The sequence below is a fragment of the Pelodiscus sinensis genome, chromosome 4, assembly GCF_052426305.1.
Source record: "Pelodiscus sinensis isolate ZL-2025 chromosome 4, ASM5242630v1, whole genome shotgun sequence".
NCBI classification, from domain to species: domain Eukaryota; kingdom Metazoa; phylum Chordata; order Testudines; family Trionychidae; genus Pelodiscus; species Pelodiscus sinensis.
In genome coordinates this window covers 50,206,923-50,221,843 of record NC_143055.1, presented here as the reverse complement: position 1 = coordinate 50,221,843, position 14,921 = coordinate 50,206,923, and the positions used below count along the sequence as shown (strand labels likewise).

The following is a 14,921-nucleotide window of genomic DNA, read 5'->3' as shown; positions in this document are numbered from 1 at the left end:
TATTGTCCACTAATGCATGCCCCTTTTTATTTTGTAAGTCTCTCTCTACTCTGAATGGAGCAGCATAACTTGATTTTTTTTTTTTAATTTGTAAAGTTGAGTTGTAAGAAAGAGGAGTACAATCTGCCCTGTCTCCTCTTGGTCTTTCTGCTGAGATGCCAGAAGAGATGTCTGTTGTGGTGATGGTAATGTTTGATATGCATGCCTACTATTGGGAATCCTGCTGCAATCTACCACACCAACTCAGATCAACCCAGTGTCCCATAGATTTTGTCGCTGTTGTGCCCATTGCTGCAGATAGTCATTTTGTATCATAGTTGTGGTGTATAGTGCTTCTTTTGATGTGACAAAAAGTGGACAACAACTTGTGGATGTACCTTTCTCATGGGACCTTGCCAATGGGTCATGTGTTCATAACCTCAAGGCTAAATTACTGCATTGCACTTTTAAAGGCAGTCCTTGAAGAGGATTCAGAATTGCCAGTCACTTCAGATTGAGTAAGGTGTTCTGAGCATGGAACCTTAGTGTTCCATTCTCTGTGCAGATTGAACTTCTTTAGTACGGAACCCTCAGGACCTGACCGGTACCAAACCAGAGAATTTGCTAAACCACAGGAGGTCAATGCTGTGTAGCAGCATTACCAACACTTCCACTGATTACTGGGCTCTTAGAAGGCATGGGGTAAATTAGACCTAAAGAACAGCACAGAACAGAGAGCCAGGACTGGTGGTGGTAAACGTACTTTATGGGACCACAGAAAAGTTGCCCACATTCATGATAAGAGGACCTCTGGCTAACTAAAATCGTGCCAGACAAGGACAATGGGTAGTATAGGTAGGCAAGGGAATGCACTGCCTTCCCTAAACTGCATATACTACCTAGCAGCCAGGGAGAGCTGCAGCTGTGGCACAGCTGGGCAGGCAGTAAGGATGAGGCTTGAGAGTGGGAATGGGTAGGACTTGGCTGGGAGGAAGAGGAGAGAGGTTGTTCAAGGGGTGTGGTCTCAGGTGGAAAGGGGTGTGGCTTTGATTGGAAGGGACAGGGCTTGGGCTTGCCTTCCATAGCTTGGCCTTCACCCACTGCTCCTGATGTCAGACCATGGATATTGCTGGACCAGAGAGTGCCAAACTACAGAAATTCAACCTGTATTGGATTTCTGCTAGCATGTGAGGAAACTTTGTGGTCCCCAATTTTGTATGGGTACATGTTATTTGAGGCATTGTTTCCCTTCCTGTATTCCTTTTCTGATGGAGCATTGCTGTTGTGGGGGAAGAGAGATTTTTTTTGTCAGCAGTCAAGGAAGCATCTCGAGCCTGCTCCCTCCCTGGTTCTAGAAGAGCCAGAGTTTGAGGGCCCTGAAAGAACTACTTGTATATTTTTAAGTTAAGTTTTTGAGTAATTTCGAAGTGGAAGCCTTTCTGTTCAGTTATGAGTTTCCTGAATCGTGTTACCCTTCCACTAGTCATTCTTCATCATAAACTTTAGTCTAAGCCTCCAATATTGTCATTACTTTATTTGTACTGCCTAAGAGTTTTTTCACAAATATGTGTAATATTAAGTTTTTAAAAAATTGAACAAGGGTTTATTCCTGGAAGACAGATCACTTCCCCCTTTTGATTCCACTTCAGGTTAATACAAGGCATTATTTGTGCATTTAATATTCTTATCTCTACTGTGTATTCTTGCATCTGTTGATTTAAAAGCTGTTGTAAAGTTATTTTAACACAACTCTGATGAAAGAAAATAAATAATCTCTTTCAACAGAAGTTATGTTTGTCTGTGAGGCTGAAATTGCATAAATTGTAGTTTTGGGATCTTCATTTGATGCCAAGTAATTTCCAGGTGGAATTCAAGGTTTTAGTTTTAGCCTACATGGTCCTAAAAATTTTGAAGCCCAGAGTGGTGGGAAAAGCGTCGTTTCTTGGACATACAGCCAAAGCTAGCATCAGCAGAAGCTCTTGAGATTATTTTCCTTCACTCCAGACAATACAGTTGCTGCTAAGATGTGCTTTGAGAGGTGTCCTCACAGTGGAATTCATTCCCCCTTCATTGTTCTGCCAGAGCTTGGATCTATTAACATTTCAGACTTATTGCAAAATACTTTTTTTCCTTCCCAGGCATTTGGGAAGTTGGTGGGCCAAGGTTTGGAAATATTATCTTCGTTATTTTGCCGTCTACAGAGACTTTTTTAATTATCATATTTCCTAGGCCATGTTTGATTATTTATTGTTGGAGTGGGATTTTAATCCGGTCTATTAATTTTCATAATAAATATCTTAATATAGCTGTGACCAGAATCTGAGATGAGCATTTTTTTGTTTTATAAATATAAATAAATGGTTGCCTCCTGCAGTATCCCTTGTCAAAGTTCACTTCCTAATCTCTACTTAGATTTTTCACTTTTGCTCAAAAATGGATATTCTTAACTTATTTGTATCCCCTAAAAAGACAGCGTGGCCTCTATCTCCATTGTCTAGAATGACCTTAAAAATAGGTAACTACTTTGCTAGCCTAATATAGGCCTTTGTCCTGCAATTTGTTCCTTGTGGTCAGAATGCTGTGTCAATATAGAGCCTCATCAAAAAGCAGTGAGGTTTTGCATAGGTCCAGTGCTCTGGAACTCACTAGGGACAAGGAGGAGCATAAAGAGACACATGGCGGGACACAGGGTGATACACTCACTTTAGGCAGATATAGAGAGGAAATATAAGGAAACTGTAAATATTACAGATTAAATCCTCATTCCTTTGAATCCTATGGAATGCTTATCATGGACTTAACGAGGCTGGGATTTCACCCTATGATTTCATGTGCTGCGGAACTTTCCCTTTTCACTATTCAAAGTAATGTTGCAAAGTGTTATGGGGTAACATTTTCCAATCACCATCTAAATCTGCCTGACACAGCTTTAAAAGAAATAAAACATAACTACAATTTCCAGTGTTTAGACTAAAAACACATATGGCTGAGGTTACTGTTTTAGGCTATGTGAACCAACTATAAATGTCTTTTGTCAGCTCTTTGTCCCACTAAAGCCTTGTCAGCATGAGTAATGTGTTAATTTACTGACTTTTTGCCTTAACACTTTTAAGTTTTCTATAGTTTGTATCTCTTTTGTTTTAATGGCTTTCCATATTTTAAAGATGTATTTGGAGGGCTTCATCTTCAATGTTTGCTCTTTAAATCGTGTGAGTGTGAGTGAGAGAGGAAAGTCGGGGAAGAGGGGGAGTATATCCTCATGTTGTCTCTTCAGATTCAGACAGCAGCTGGCAACAAGCAGTCCCGAGGCAGACATGTGGGGGGAATGGGGGAATCAAACATCAGCCCCCATCTCCATCCCTAGTTAATTAGTCCTACCAGGAGTGCAGGGGACTGAACTAGACCTTTCAAGGTCCCTTCCAGTTCTGATTCTATGAATTTGCATAGCACAGCAACCTCTCTCTCTCTCACACTCACACTCACACTCTCACACTCACACTCACACTCACACACACACACTTACTTCCTCTGCCAGCCTGCTGCCACCATGTGCCTAAGGATGGCGAGAGCAGGATTCCCCATTAATGATTTCCTGGTTCCTGTCACAGCAGAGTGGCATGTTGAGGTGTCAGAACTGCCCAAAGCTGTGAAAAGGGAGAAGCACATGTCTGTGTAGCTGGAATTTAGGGCTGCCAAGTTCAAAACAGTGAACAGAGTGGTCAGCGGGTATTGTGGGATACTGGGGGAAGTCCGTTATGGTGACATAATGAATAGCAGCTTCTACTCCAACACTTTGTCATTTTAACTTTGCCACAAGAAACCTTGTTTCCCATCAAGATGGTTTCATTTGACAAAAGTACCAGTGTACTGTGTACATCTGTATTGTTTTGTGGGCAAAGCTGCCATTTGCAACAAAACTGGGTAGTGCAGATAAGGCCTTAGAAGCAAAGTGATCAGGGGAACTGTCAACTGATTAAGTGGCCAAACGGGGGTGAGAAGAGATACAGTTGCTGCCAGCAGATTCATAATTTTCCTTAAGGAAAATTATAAATGATAAAGAAACCAGCATAAGATAAATAATAACAACAGGAAAAAGCCCTTGTCTTCAGTACTACTGACTGCCATGATCCGGGGTGTGGAGCCTTCCTATTACTATTACTATACAGGCACTCCCTGAATTACAGACATCCAACTTACAAACATCTGCAAATACAAGCAAGCTCACCAGCAGCTACTCTCAGGGAGCAGACAAGATGCACAGGTGGTGGCCAACAGCACAAGTGCCGGCCAGAGGACTGCAGAGGAGCAGGGGATTGTCACACAGCCAGCAGCTGGAGAGAAGCAGTACTTTGAAGGGGAAACTACCACTTTTCTCCAGTTGCTGGTTGCACACCTGCTCTTCCAGCTCCTCCAGAGTCCTTTGACCCGTGCTTGTGCACTTGATGCCACCTGATGAATGAGGGCTGAATGCAACCTGCATTGGGGTGGGGAGAGCTGGCGATGGGGCTGACCAAAGGACCTGGGGGGAGCATACCCAGAAGTCCTCTTCAGATTCTCCATCTACCTGCTTATCTACTTCTAATTAAACCTGCCTTGCCTCAAGCACTAGCATTCAAGGTTAAATAAAAAACTATTTCTACTATTTTTAATTGCAAATATTCATTGCAAGTATTTCAGCTACATTATGGGTTAAATAGGTTTTTGTGGGCTTGCATGGGAATCTAGCTACCATTTATAGCATTGTTTCTATGGGAAAATGCTTTATGAGTTCCCAACAATGGACTTAAAAATGAACTTCGGAACAGCTCCTAGTTTGTAAGTTGGGGATTTCCTGTATTGCCATTACTATACCAAAGTAGTCTCCCAATTTTATCCTCAAACCGCTCTGAGACCTGGTCTGTACTAAGAAAATTACTCATTGAGAACAATATGATCTCGATGGTGCTTGGTCTTGCCATGAGCACAGGGGACTGGAATTGATGACATCTCAAGGTCCCTTCCAGTTCTAGTGTTCTATGAGTCTGTGAATATGCCATGAAATGGTACAAGCATAGTATCCTGTTCTATACATTACAGTGGTCTATGTTCACTATGATTAAGCTGTGCACACTAATGATCCCTGCTATTAGTAAGGGGAGTTCTCTTAAAGTAGAAAAGGTCTGATCGTTCTCACCTTGATCACTTGTACAAGAAGAGGGAGGAAGCTTAGAGTTCAAATTTTGTTCCCTGAGGATCTGGTACCATAGTGCCCTCGACTCTTGGTCACCTGGCAAAATATTGGGGAGGATATTTTAGATTTACCAAATAATATAGTTTACATTTTAATATCTTGCAAAATGTTTATTTCAGGATTAACTATATGATAAAAAAAATCTTAATATAGGTTGCACCTCCCTGGTCTGGCACCCTTGGGACCGGAATGGTCCCAGATGACTGATTTTGCCGATCCAGTTGAGGTCATACCTGCCACTGTCCTCCCGCCAGCCCTGGATCAGCCCTGCTTCCTGGCTGGCTCCCTTGCCACCAGCCCCCCTGTTAAGCCAGGCAGCCCAGTTCTAACCCAGCTCCCTGCATTCAGGGCTCCTGGCCACACTGAGGCAGCCCCACTGTGTTGTACCTAGTAGGCTACCTGTGGCACGCTGGTCAGCCCAGCAGCAAGGGAGCCAGCTGCCCAGATACAGGGATCCCAGCTGCCAACCTTCCACCAGAACACTCTAGTCGTGGAACATCCATGGTCCATTAGGACCATGGATGTAGGTGGACCAGGGAGTCCCGGTTAACAGAGATTCAACCTGTATATATATATATATAGCAAAGGATAACTCAAGTTGATTTCAGTGGACCAGGAACAGGCTCATAGTTTGTAAAGCTTATTTTCTGAGTGAAAAGCATGGTGTAAATACAATCCATCATCTTATAAACGTTTATTCAGATATTTATGATTATTCACAGTTGTGAAATGCTGGCAATATTCCCTGTTTTTCTTTTAACAGGTAGAGTCACCCCAGAGCAACTCAGTTCATACATCAAGCTTTTCAAAAACAATTTCAGTGCTCTCAAAAACCACTGTGGACTTCTACAGCTTGTGCTGGCCACAATCCAGACTTTGAAACACCCCCAGAATGCCAAATGGGACAACTTCTTAGCCTTTGAAAGGCTACTTTTGCAGGTACAGTATTATATAAACTTACTTAACTTTATACCAAGTAAACAATATTGTTTTTAAGTAATTAATTTAGTTTAAAATATTTTTGTGAAATTGTATTTGTTCATAATTTGTTTGAGCTACCTGTTATAAAAAAGCTACCTCCTGAGCGTCCATTTTTCATACATTGCAACCTATTTAAAAGAATGGGAAACTACACAGTTAATATTTTTGTAGTTTTGAATCTGATGATAATTTTACATACGCAAAATTAAATTTTTTAGGTGGAAGTACAAAAAGCAACGTGAATTGGGGTTGGAACATTTGTAGAGCCTGTGTGAATATAAAATTTGTATCCATATCCTCATCTGTAGCTGTAAAAATGAGCCATAGGTATTCTCATCCATATCTGGGAATGCGGATTTACACAAATATAAAGTGGATATTCACAGATTTGCAGGGATCTAAACATTTGCATATTAAATTGCAAGAAGACAGTATAGATTTGTCACTGGTTAGAATCACTATTAAGCTTCAAAATAATAATGATAAATAATGGCAAGACGTAGACAAATTCAGAGATGACTTAGCGGTAAATTACATATCTTTATGTGAGTGTAAGCTTGTGTAATTTACATGTTGAATGGGTGAGATTTAATAGGGAAAGCCATGCTCAGGAGAATGTGATATTAATTTGTTCCCTCACACATTCATATTCTCACTGATAATTTCCTACAACTTCCTATTGGTAGTGACATTCTAACGGACATGTAATTTCTATTTCTATTTATGCTATTGCTGAACGTTAAGAGTAGATGGTATAGTGAACAGACTGTATTTAGCTTTGCTTAGATGCAGCAAGGGTTTTTAAAAAGAGTGTAAGGGCATTGCAGTGGGCGCTGGGCACTTACTCCTTTAGCTTACACTTATTTTGGCAGTGAGGACAGCCTACCTTAAAGAAGATAAGTTAGTTGTCTCACTGTAAAATCCTAGTTGAGACAAGGCTCTGTAACTTTTATCTTAAAGTAGTTAGGCAATATCAACCCTGGGTAGGGGAGGAAGTGTACTGCGACTTCAGCTACCTGCATCAAAGTGAGAACTAACTGTGGCTTGTCTCCACTTACCTTGCTATAAAAAAAAAACAATCCAAATAAAACTTCATCTTTGTTGGGTGAGGAAGATCTAGCCCTTGACTCATCTGAAAATTCAAGCCTATACAGATTGCTGAGACTCACACCAATAAATGTTTCCTGGAAGATAAACAGACAAAACTTTAAAAAAGTAGGAAAGTGTGTGCTAACAGTTAACGGAACTATTTTCTCAACATTGAATTATTTTTTGCTAATTCCCATTGCCTGAAGTATTTAGTATTATATCTTCTTCCATTAAGTAACATGACTTAGGTAAAACAGCTGTGGCTATAATGGATCTTGATTGCTCTAGAAATAAAACTCATGCTCAGCACAGTTTATACAGATAGGTGATATGTATAAAAAGTATTTTTGTAACCACATTCAACTATGGAGTGTATTAAGGGTGTTCAGTTCATCATAAGTAGATCATTTTAGTCAAATCAAACTGTTTAGCCCAGTGTTATATCTGACCAGGACAGTGATAGTGACTATGAAATACTAAGGGAGATGAGAGAAGGCTATCAACATAAACACTCAATAATAGTGGGGGATTTTAACTATCCTCATGTTGACTGGGTACATGTCACCTCAGGATGGGATGCAAAGATAACATTTTTCATACCTTAAATGACTACTTCTTGAAGCAGCTGGTTCTGGAACCTGCAAGAGGAGAGGTAGTTCTTGATTTAGTCCTAAGTGGAGTACAGGATCTGGTCTAAGAGGTAAATATAACTGGACCACTTGGAAATAGTGACCCATAATGTAATAAAATTTAACATCCCTGTGATGGGAAAAACACCTCAGCAGCCCAACACTGTGGCATTTAATTTCAGAAAGGGTAACTACACAAAAATGAGGAGGTTAGTTAAACAGAAATTAAAACAAAAGTAAAATCCCTGCAAGCTGTGTGGAAACTTTTCAAAGACATTGAAATAGAGGCACAACTAAAATGTATGCCCCAAATTAAAAAACACAGTAAGAAAACCAAAAAAGTGCCACCATGGCCTAACAACCAAGAAAAAGAAGCAGTGCAAAATAAAAAGACATCATTTAAAAAGGAGAAGTTAAATCCTAGTGAGAAAAATTGACAGAGTTTATGCTCCTTTCTAATTAAGTGCAAAAATATAATAAGAAATGCCAGAAAAGAGTTTGAACAACAGCTAGCCAAAAAATAATAGTAGTAATAGCCAAAAAGTACATCAGAAGCAGGAAGCCTGCTAAACAACCAGTTGGCCCCTGGACAATCGAGATGCAAAAGGAACACTCAAAGACAAGAAAGCCATGGTGGAGAAACTGGGGGCATGTCTAGACTTGCTTTCACTTTCGAAAAAAGATATGCAAATTCTGTGCAAATTTGCGTATCTTCTTTTGATCACTTTTTCGAAAGAGCTTCTTTCGGAAAAGAAAGTAGTCTAGACGTGGTTCTTTTGAGGGAGGGAAACCCTTTTTCGAAAGAACCTGTTCTTCCTAAAAAAAGAGGTTGACATGGTTCTTTTGAAAAATGGTTCTTTCTCGGAAGAACAGCATCTAGATTTTCTTTTTCGAAAGAACCTCTTTCAAAAAAGTGATCAGAAGAAGATATGCAAATTTGCGTCAAATTTGCATATCTTATTTTGAAAGTGAACGTAAGTCTAGACATGCCCTAAATGAATTCTTTACTTCCGTCTATTTGTATTTGAAGGCTTCAATATCTGAGATATAGGTGAGAGGATTATTCTAGGAGGGGTGGGTGAGATTCTGTGGCCTGTACTGTGCAGGGGGTCAGACTAGATGATCATAATGGTCCCTTCTGACCTTAAAGTCTGAGTCTTCCCGCAGCTCCCTTTGGCTGCAAGTGGTGTTCCTGAGCCAATGGAATCTGCAAGGCTCCATGGCCACGGCACTGCTAAATAAACACATTGGAGCAGCCAATTAGCAGGTTTCTCAAAGTGGTTTTGTGGACCACTTTGAGAAACACTGCTATACACTAAAGATACACTTTAAAACCAAGGGGGGGGGAAAAACCCCAGAGCATGCAATTAGAGAATCAGGGAGGGAAACGTAAAATGCTGGTCCTAAAATGTTGCAGTTTAATACTACTTAATTTCTTAAAATTCAGAACCTTACCACAGCTGCTCTTTAAGGCACAGAGGCACAATTCACCCCATCTCTCTTTAGCTGACTCTTTGCAGACTGATTGCTGATAGGCCCTGATTCCAGGCTTCCCTACAGATCCATCCCATTAACCTGAAATTAGGATCACAGAATCTCTACAGAATTTAAAGTAGTAAATTGTAATTTTAACAGTTAAATACCACGTCAGGCTCCATAGTTTTCTAGAAGGAATAATTTACGCTGTACTGAAATCTTTTAGTTGACTCTCCATGGCCAGTCTCACTGTTTTTCTATTCAGTCAGCTCATGCCTTTCTAAAAACTACTTAATTGACATTCTGTCTTTAATCTAAACTTTTTAAAATCATCCATTGTATTTCTTATTCTGTTTCTTAAAATGCTCATACTGTTCTGGGGTGTAGTTGTCCCAGTCTGTTTGGCCCCGCTGAGACCTCAGTTGAAGTAGTGTGTCCAGTTTCTGGGTGCTATACATTAGGAAAGACATGGATAAATTGGAAAGAGTCCAGAGCAGTCACAAAAATGATAAAAGGTTTAGAAAATCTATCCTATGAAGAATAGTAGGTCTTGAGAAAAGGAGTGGGAACCTCATAACAGTCTTAAAATATGTTAAGGGCTGTTATAAAGAAAATGGTTATCAGTTCTCTATGTCCACTGAAGGTAAGACAAGGAGTCAGGGACTTAATCTGCAGGAAGGGACATTTAGGTTAGAAATTAGGAAAAAAGTTCTAAGTATGGAATAGGCTTCCAAGAGAGGTTGGGGAATCTCCATCATTGCAGGTTTTTAAGAATAGGTTGGATAACCATCTGTCAGGGATGGTCTAGAGCAGGGGTCTCCAAACTTTTCAGCCCGAGGGCCGCATTAACTATCAAACAGCAGTTCGGGGGCCGACTACACACTTGAGGTCCAAATAAAAAACAATCAAAACATGGATGTTGTTTTTAATTATTTATTTAATATTATTTTATTCAGTTATTATTTAATAACACATTGATACACTACACATGAACACCTGTATTAGTGTGAATGGTGAAATTGTTTCCTGGATGCCAAAATAGCAGACATTTCTGGCTTTAGATTTGTTGTCCCTAACATCAACAGTGACCTGAGATTATCATCGGACAAGTTTGTTCTCAAATTGTTCTTCACATATTTCAGATGTGGGGAACTCAGCTGTTGCTTCAGCCATGAAGACCTTGCACTGCTGAAAGTGCGTCAAGTTGTTGGCCTGTACTTGTTCCAAAAACAAATTAGCAGCATGCCAGGCACATGCTATGGGGCACTGCATTAATGCACTGGGGAAAACTCACCCTTCAGGCCAGCGAGAAGAAATCCAGAGAGTGGGAAAAATACTTAAAAGGAGCAAGGGACAAATGAAGCATTAAAAATTAACATTTTTCCTCACCTAGAAGCTGATTTTAGGCACTAGATCTGGTGTTTTAGGAGAGATCTGAAAGAATTTAATATCGATTTAAATCAGGGGTCACCTTTTTAAAGTTCCCGTGGGGGTTCACGTTCCCCCGCACGTCGCCGGGCGGGCGTTACCACCACCGCCCATCCTGCCCCCGATTGGCCGGCTGCCCTGTCAGTCTGGGAGGGGGAACGCCGCCCGTGCTAACCCCCGCCCCCTGCGCCGTTTGCCGCCGCGCGGCCGCTTGTCAGCGGAGCGGCCCGCTTCTCCTGCCCCGGCGCGGCGTGAGTACACGCCGCACACCCCTGACAGGGCCCCCCCCACCGCGGCAAGAAGGGCCCGTTCGGCGGCGCCCCAGGGACGGTCTCCATGGGCCGGATGAGAGGGCCTCGCGGGCCGCATCCGGCCCGCGGGCCGTAGTTTGGAGACCCCTGGTCTAGAGTTTACTTGGTCCTGCCTCAGTGCAGGGGGCTAAACTTGATCACTACTTGATATCACTTTCAGATCTACATTTCTTAGATTCTGTGAATTCTTTCTCTGGGATGCCCCTGGGGCAGCAGAACACAGCACCATCCTTTACTGTGGATTGTGGTCCTCTGGAATAGTGTAGCCCAAAAGATTCTACAGTATATATGAGCGACAAGGATTTTCCACTCTTATTCACAGTGACTAGAAGTTTGTTCCATGAGTAGTCCCATCTGTTTCAGTGAAACTGTTGCAAGGTAACAATTGTTCACATTGAGTGAACAAAATATATAAAATATATAACATTATAAAATATCATGGATGGATAAATACATTTAGATGGCTTTAAAATATCTAGTTTTTTACTCCAAAGCAGGGATAGTCCTACTAGCATTTAAAATTTTACTACTGGATTTCAGATTTATAACAAAGTGTAAAAAAAAAAAAAAAAAAAGGAAGATATAGTTTTACCACAAATTAATATAGATTGGCTTGACATAAAAATAATTTTATTCTTATTGGCATAATTTCTGTCTGGCAAAGTTAAATGTGTTTAATCTACTAACATCGTATGACATACAGTTATCCACACTTTTCTCTGAGCCAAAAGTATCCAGTGCAGATTTTATTATGTAGATATGTCTAGTAAATGAAGTGGATTTAAATTGCTGTCTATCTCACTGCTGGTGGTTTCTCCAGATTTTGACTCATACAGTGGAAAAGACAGACTGTTATCTGTGGTGTTTAAAAATATAATGCTCGGAAACTAATTTAAATTGGAAAAGCAAAACTTCTTGTTTCTGTGCTATATCAATTTTGTTCACACACACCCCTCTGCGTCCCCCTTCTGCTCTGAAATGTGATTTGTCCTTTTCATATGTGTTCCTTTTTTTAAATTGTATCCTTTGGTATATATGGTTGTGACTATTTTCTTCCACTATTTGATCTGAGGAAGTGGGTCTGGCCCACGAAAGCTCATCATCTAATAAACCATCTTGTTAGTCTTTAACGTGCTACATAGTCCTGTATTTTATATCATTTTTGTGGTACTCTTCAGAAGGAAACGTTTTATTAGCTGGAGTTTATATTGATTTTTTTTCCCCCCCAAACATTGCAGGCTATAGCTGCTGAAACCAAACAGCCGTTTTCACTTTTTTTTTTTTTTTAAGTGAGAACCCTCTTTAGTAGGATGATCTTCTTTGTTACAACACCTTTCAGATAAATGCATGCTAAGAAGTGTAAAATTCAGCATAACAAAATTTTTAAACTAAAATAATATTACATTTAAGTTGTCTACATTGGCATGATCTTGCACAAATACTCTTTAACGCAAGAGTTCTTGTGTTAAAGTATTTGTGCAAGAGAGCGTCTACACTGGCACGTGCCTTTGCGCAAGAGATGTGCTTTTGTGCAAGAGCATCCTTGCCAGTGTAGACGCTCTCTTGCGCAAGAAATTTATGGACAAGAACAGTTGCGCAAGAGGGCTTGTTCTGAGCAGGAGCATCATAGTTCTTTCGCAAGAAGCATTGATTTCACACATTAGAATGTTAGTGTTCTTGCTCAAGAACTCGTAGCCAGTGTAGACAGGCAGCATGTTTTTGCACAAACGCGGCCGCTTTGGCGCAAGATCATGCCAATGTAGACACAGCCTTAGAGCTAAACTGCCCAAAACAAGGAAAGGAAGTTTCCTTAACCCACACACTCTTTTTATCTAAGAATCACTACACAGTACTAGGCCTTGTTGTATGCTGAACTTTATTGTAAAATGGGGAACAAAATAGTTACAAGTACAATAACATTGTTTTTCAAAGAGTTAGTTAACATGAATTAGTAGACTGAACCATGGACTACGGGTCTTATCCCAGATCTGTCAGAGGTTTTGTTGTGTACTACTGAATAAGGCATGTAACTAAGGATTTGTCTAAACTTAAAGTAACAATCATGTTTTAATATGTTAAAAACTGTTATTCATTCATGACATTAAAGATTCTAGCATAGCCAAGGACACAACTAATTTTGTTCATTTGGTTAATCTTGGGATCTGTGACTAATTAAAACTCCCTCAGCTTTTGTCTATCAGCTAACTTAGGCTATAAACTCTTTGGGCTGAGGTTGTGTCTTGCTGTATATGGAAATGACATGATGCTTTGTGAATCTACCATTATTCAATCAGAATAAATAATAATAGATGGCTGGGTGCCAGATATAATGGCTTCTCCCTATCTCCCATTCACTGCTGAAAGTGACATCAGGGAGCTTGAAAGCTCCCTTTTCGTCAAAATACATCAATGCCCATTATGTAGGTTGCAAGAGTGGATCATCGGAGAAGTTAAAGGTACCTCCAGCCTCTGATAGATCAGGAACAGAGGCCCAAGACAAACTTCCAGGCCACTCAGGAATTAGGTTATTTTAGTAGAGCATTCCAGGTTTTTATGACTCCTGTTAATGTGAATAGATCAAATACTGTGATGATGGAAACTAGGAAAGTAGTTAAACAGATAAATATTGGCAGAATTCAGTATTTTCATGGTCTCGATAGCCACAACGTAATTTGTTGTTTTAACGTTTGTTTTATTTACTTTGTTCTTTGTCTCACAACATTTTTGAAAGGCAGAATAGTAGGTTTTTTTATTATGCTAAGCTTATAGGAAAAATTAAATTATATGCATATATTTGAAAAAGAGAAAACAAACTTAATGCCAGCTGGTCATTCCAGTATTTTTATTCCTCTCATAGTGGAAAGTTATGAGGTTAATAAAATCACATCACTTCTCTCACTTATGAATGCTATAGTGCAAGCTAAGGGAAAAGGAGTGGAAAAATACCATAGAGCATCATAGAATACTAGGACTGGAAGGGACCTTGAGAGGTCATCGAGTCCAGTCCCCTGCTCTCATGGCAGGACGAAATACTGTCTAGACCATTCCTGATAGACATTTATCTAACCTACTCTTAAATATCTCCAGAGATGGGGATTCCACAACCTCCCTGGGCAATTTATTCCAGTGTTTGACCACCCTGACAGTTAGGAACTTTTTCCTAATGTCCAACCTAAACCTCCCTTGCTGCAGTTTAAGCCCATTGCTTCTTGTTCTATCCTCACAGGCCAAGATGAACAAGTTTTCTCCCTCCTCCTTATGACACCCTTTTAGATATCTGAAAACTGCTATCATGTCCCCCTCCCTCAATCTTCTCTTTTCTAAACTAAACAGACCCAATTCCTTCAGCCTTCCCTCATAGGTCATGTTCTCTAGACCTTTAATCATTCTCGTTGCTCTTCTCTGGATCCTCTCCAATTTCTCCACATCTTTCTTGAAATGCGGTGCCCAGAACTGGACACAATACTCCAGTTGAGGCCTAACCAGCGCAGAGTAGAGCAGAAGAATGACTTCTCGTGTCTTGCTCACAACATACCTGTTAATACATCCCAGAATCATGTTTGCTTTCTTTGCAACAGCATCACACTGCTGACTCATATTTAACTTGTGGTCCACTATAACCCCTAGATCCCTTTCTGCTGTACTCCTTCCCAGACTGTCGCTTCCCATTCTGTATGTGTGAAACTGATTGTTCCTTCCTAAGTGGAGCACTTTGCATTTGTCTTTATTAAACTTCATCCTATTTATCTCAAACCATTTCTCCAATTTGTTCAGGTCATTTTGAATTATGACCCTATC

General features: G+C 40.3%; 1 protein-coding gene across 2 annotated transcripts in view; it reads left to right on the top strand.

Moving 5' to 3' along the window:
- The window catches only part of SCFD2 (sec1 family domain containing 2), a 303,862-nt gene that overhangs the window by 57,159 nt on the left and 231,782 nt on the right, over window positions 1–14,921 (top strand). For both annotated transcript variants that reach the window (XM_006113517.5, XM_075930434.2), the window contains exon 4: window positions 5,973–6,148. In XM_006113517.5, the coding sequence (XP_006113579.3) occupies window positions 5,973–6,148 (176 nt within the window). The remainder of the gene's footprint in view (window positions 1–5,972; window positions 6,149–14,921) is intronic.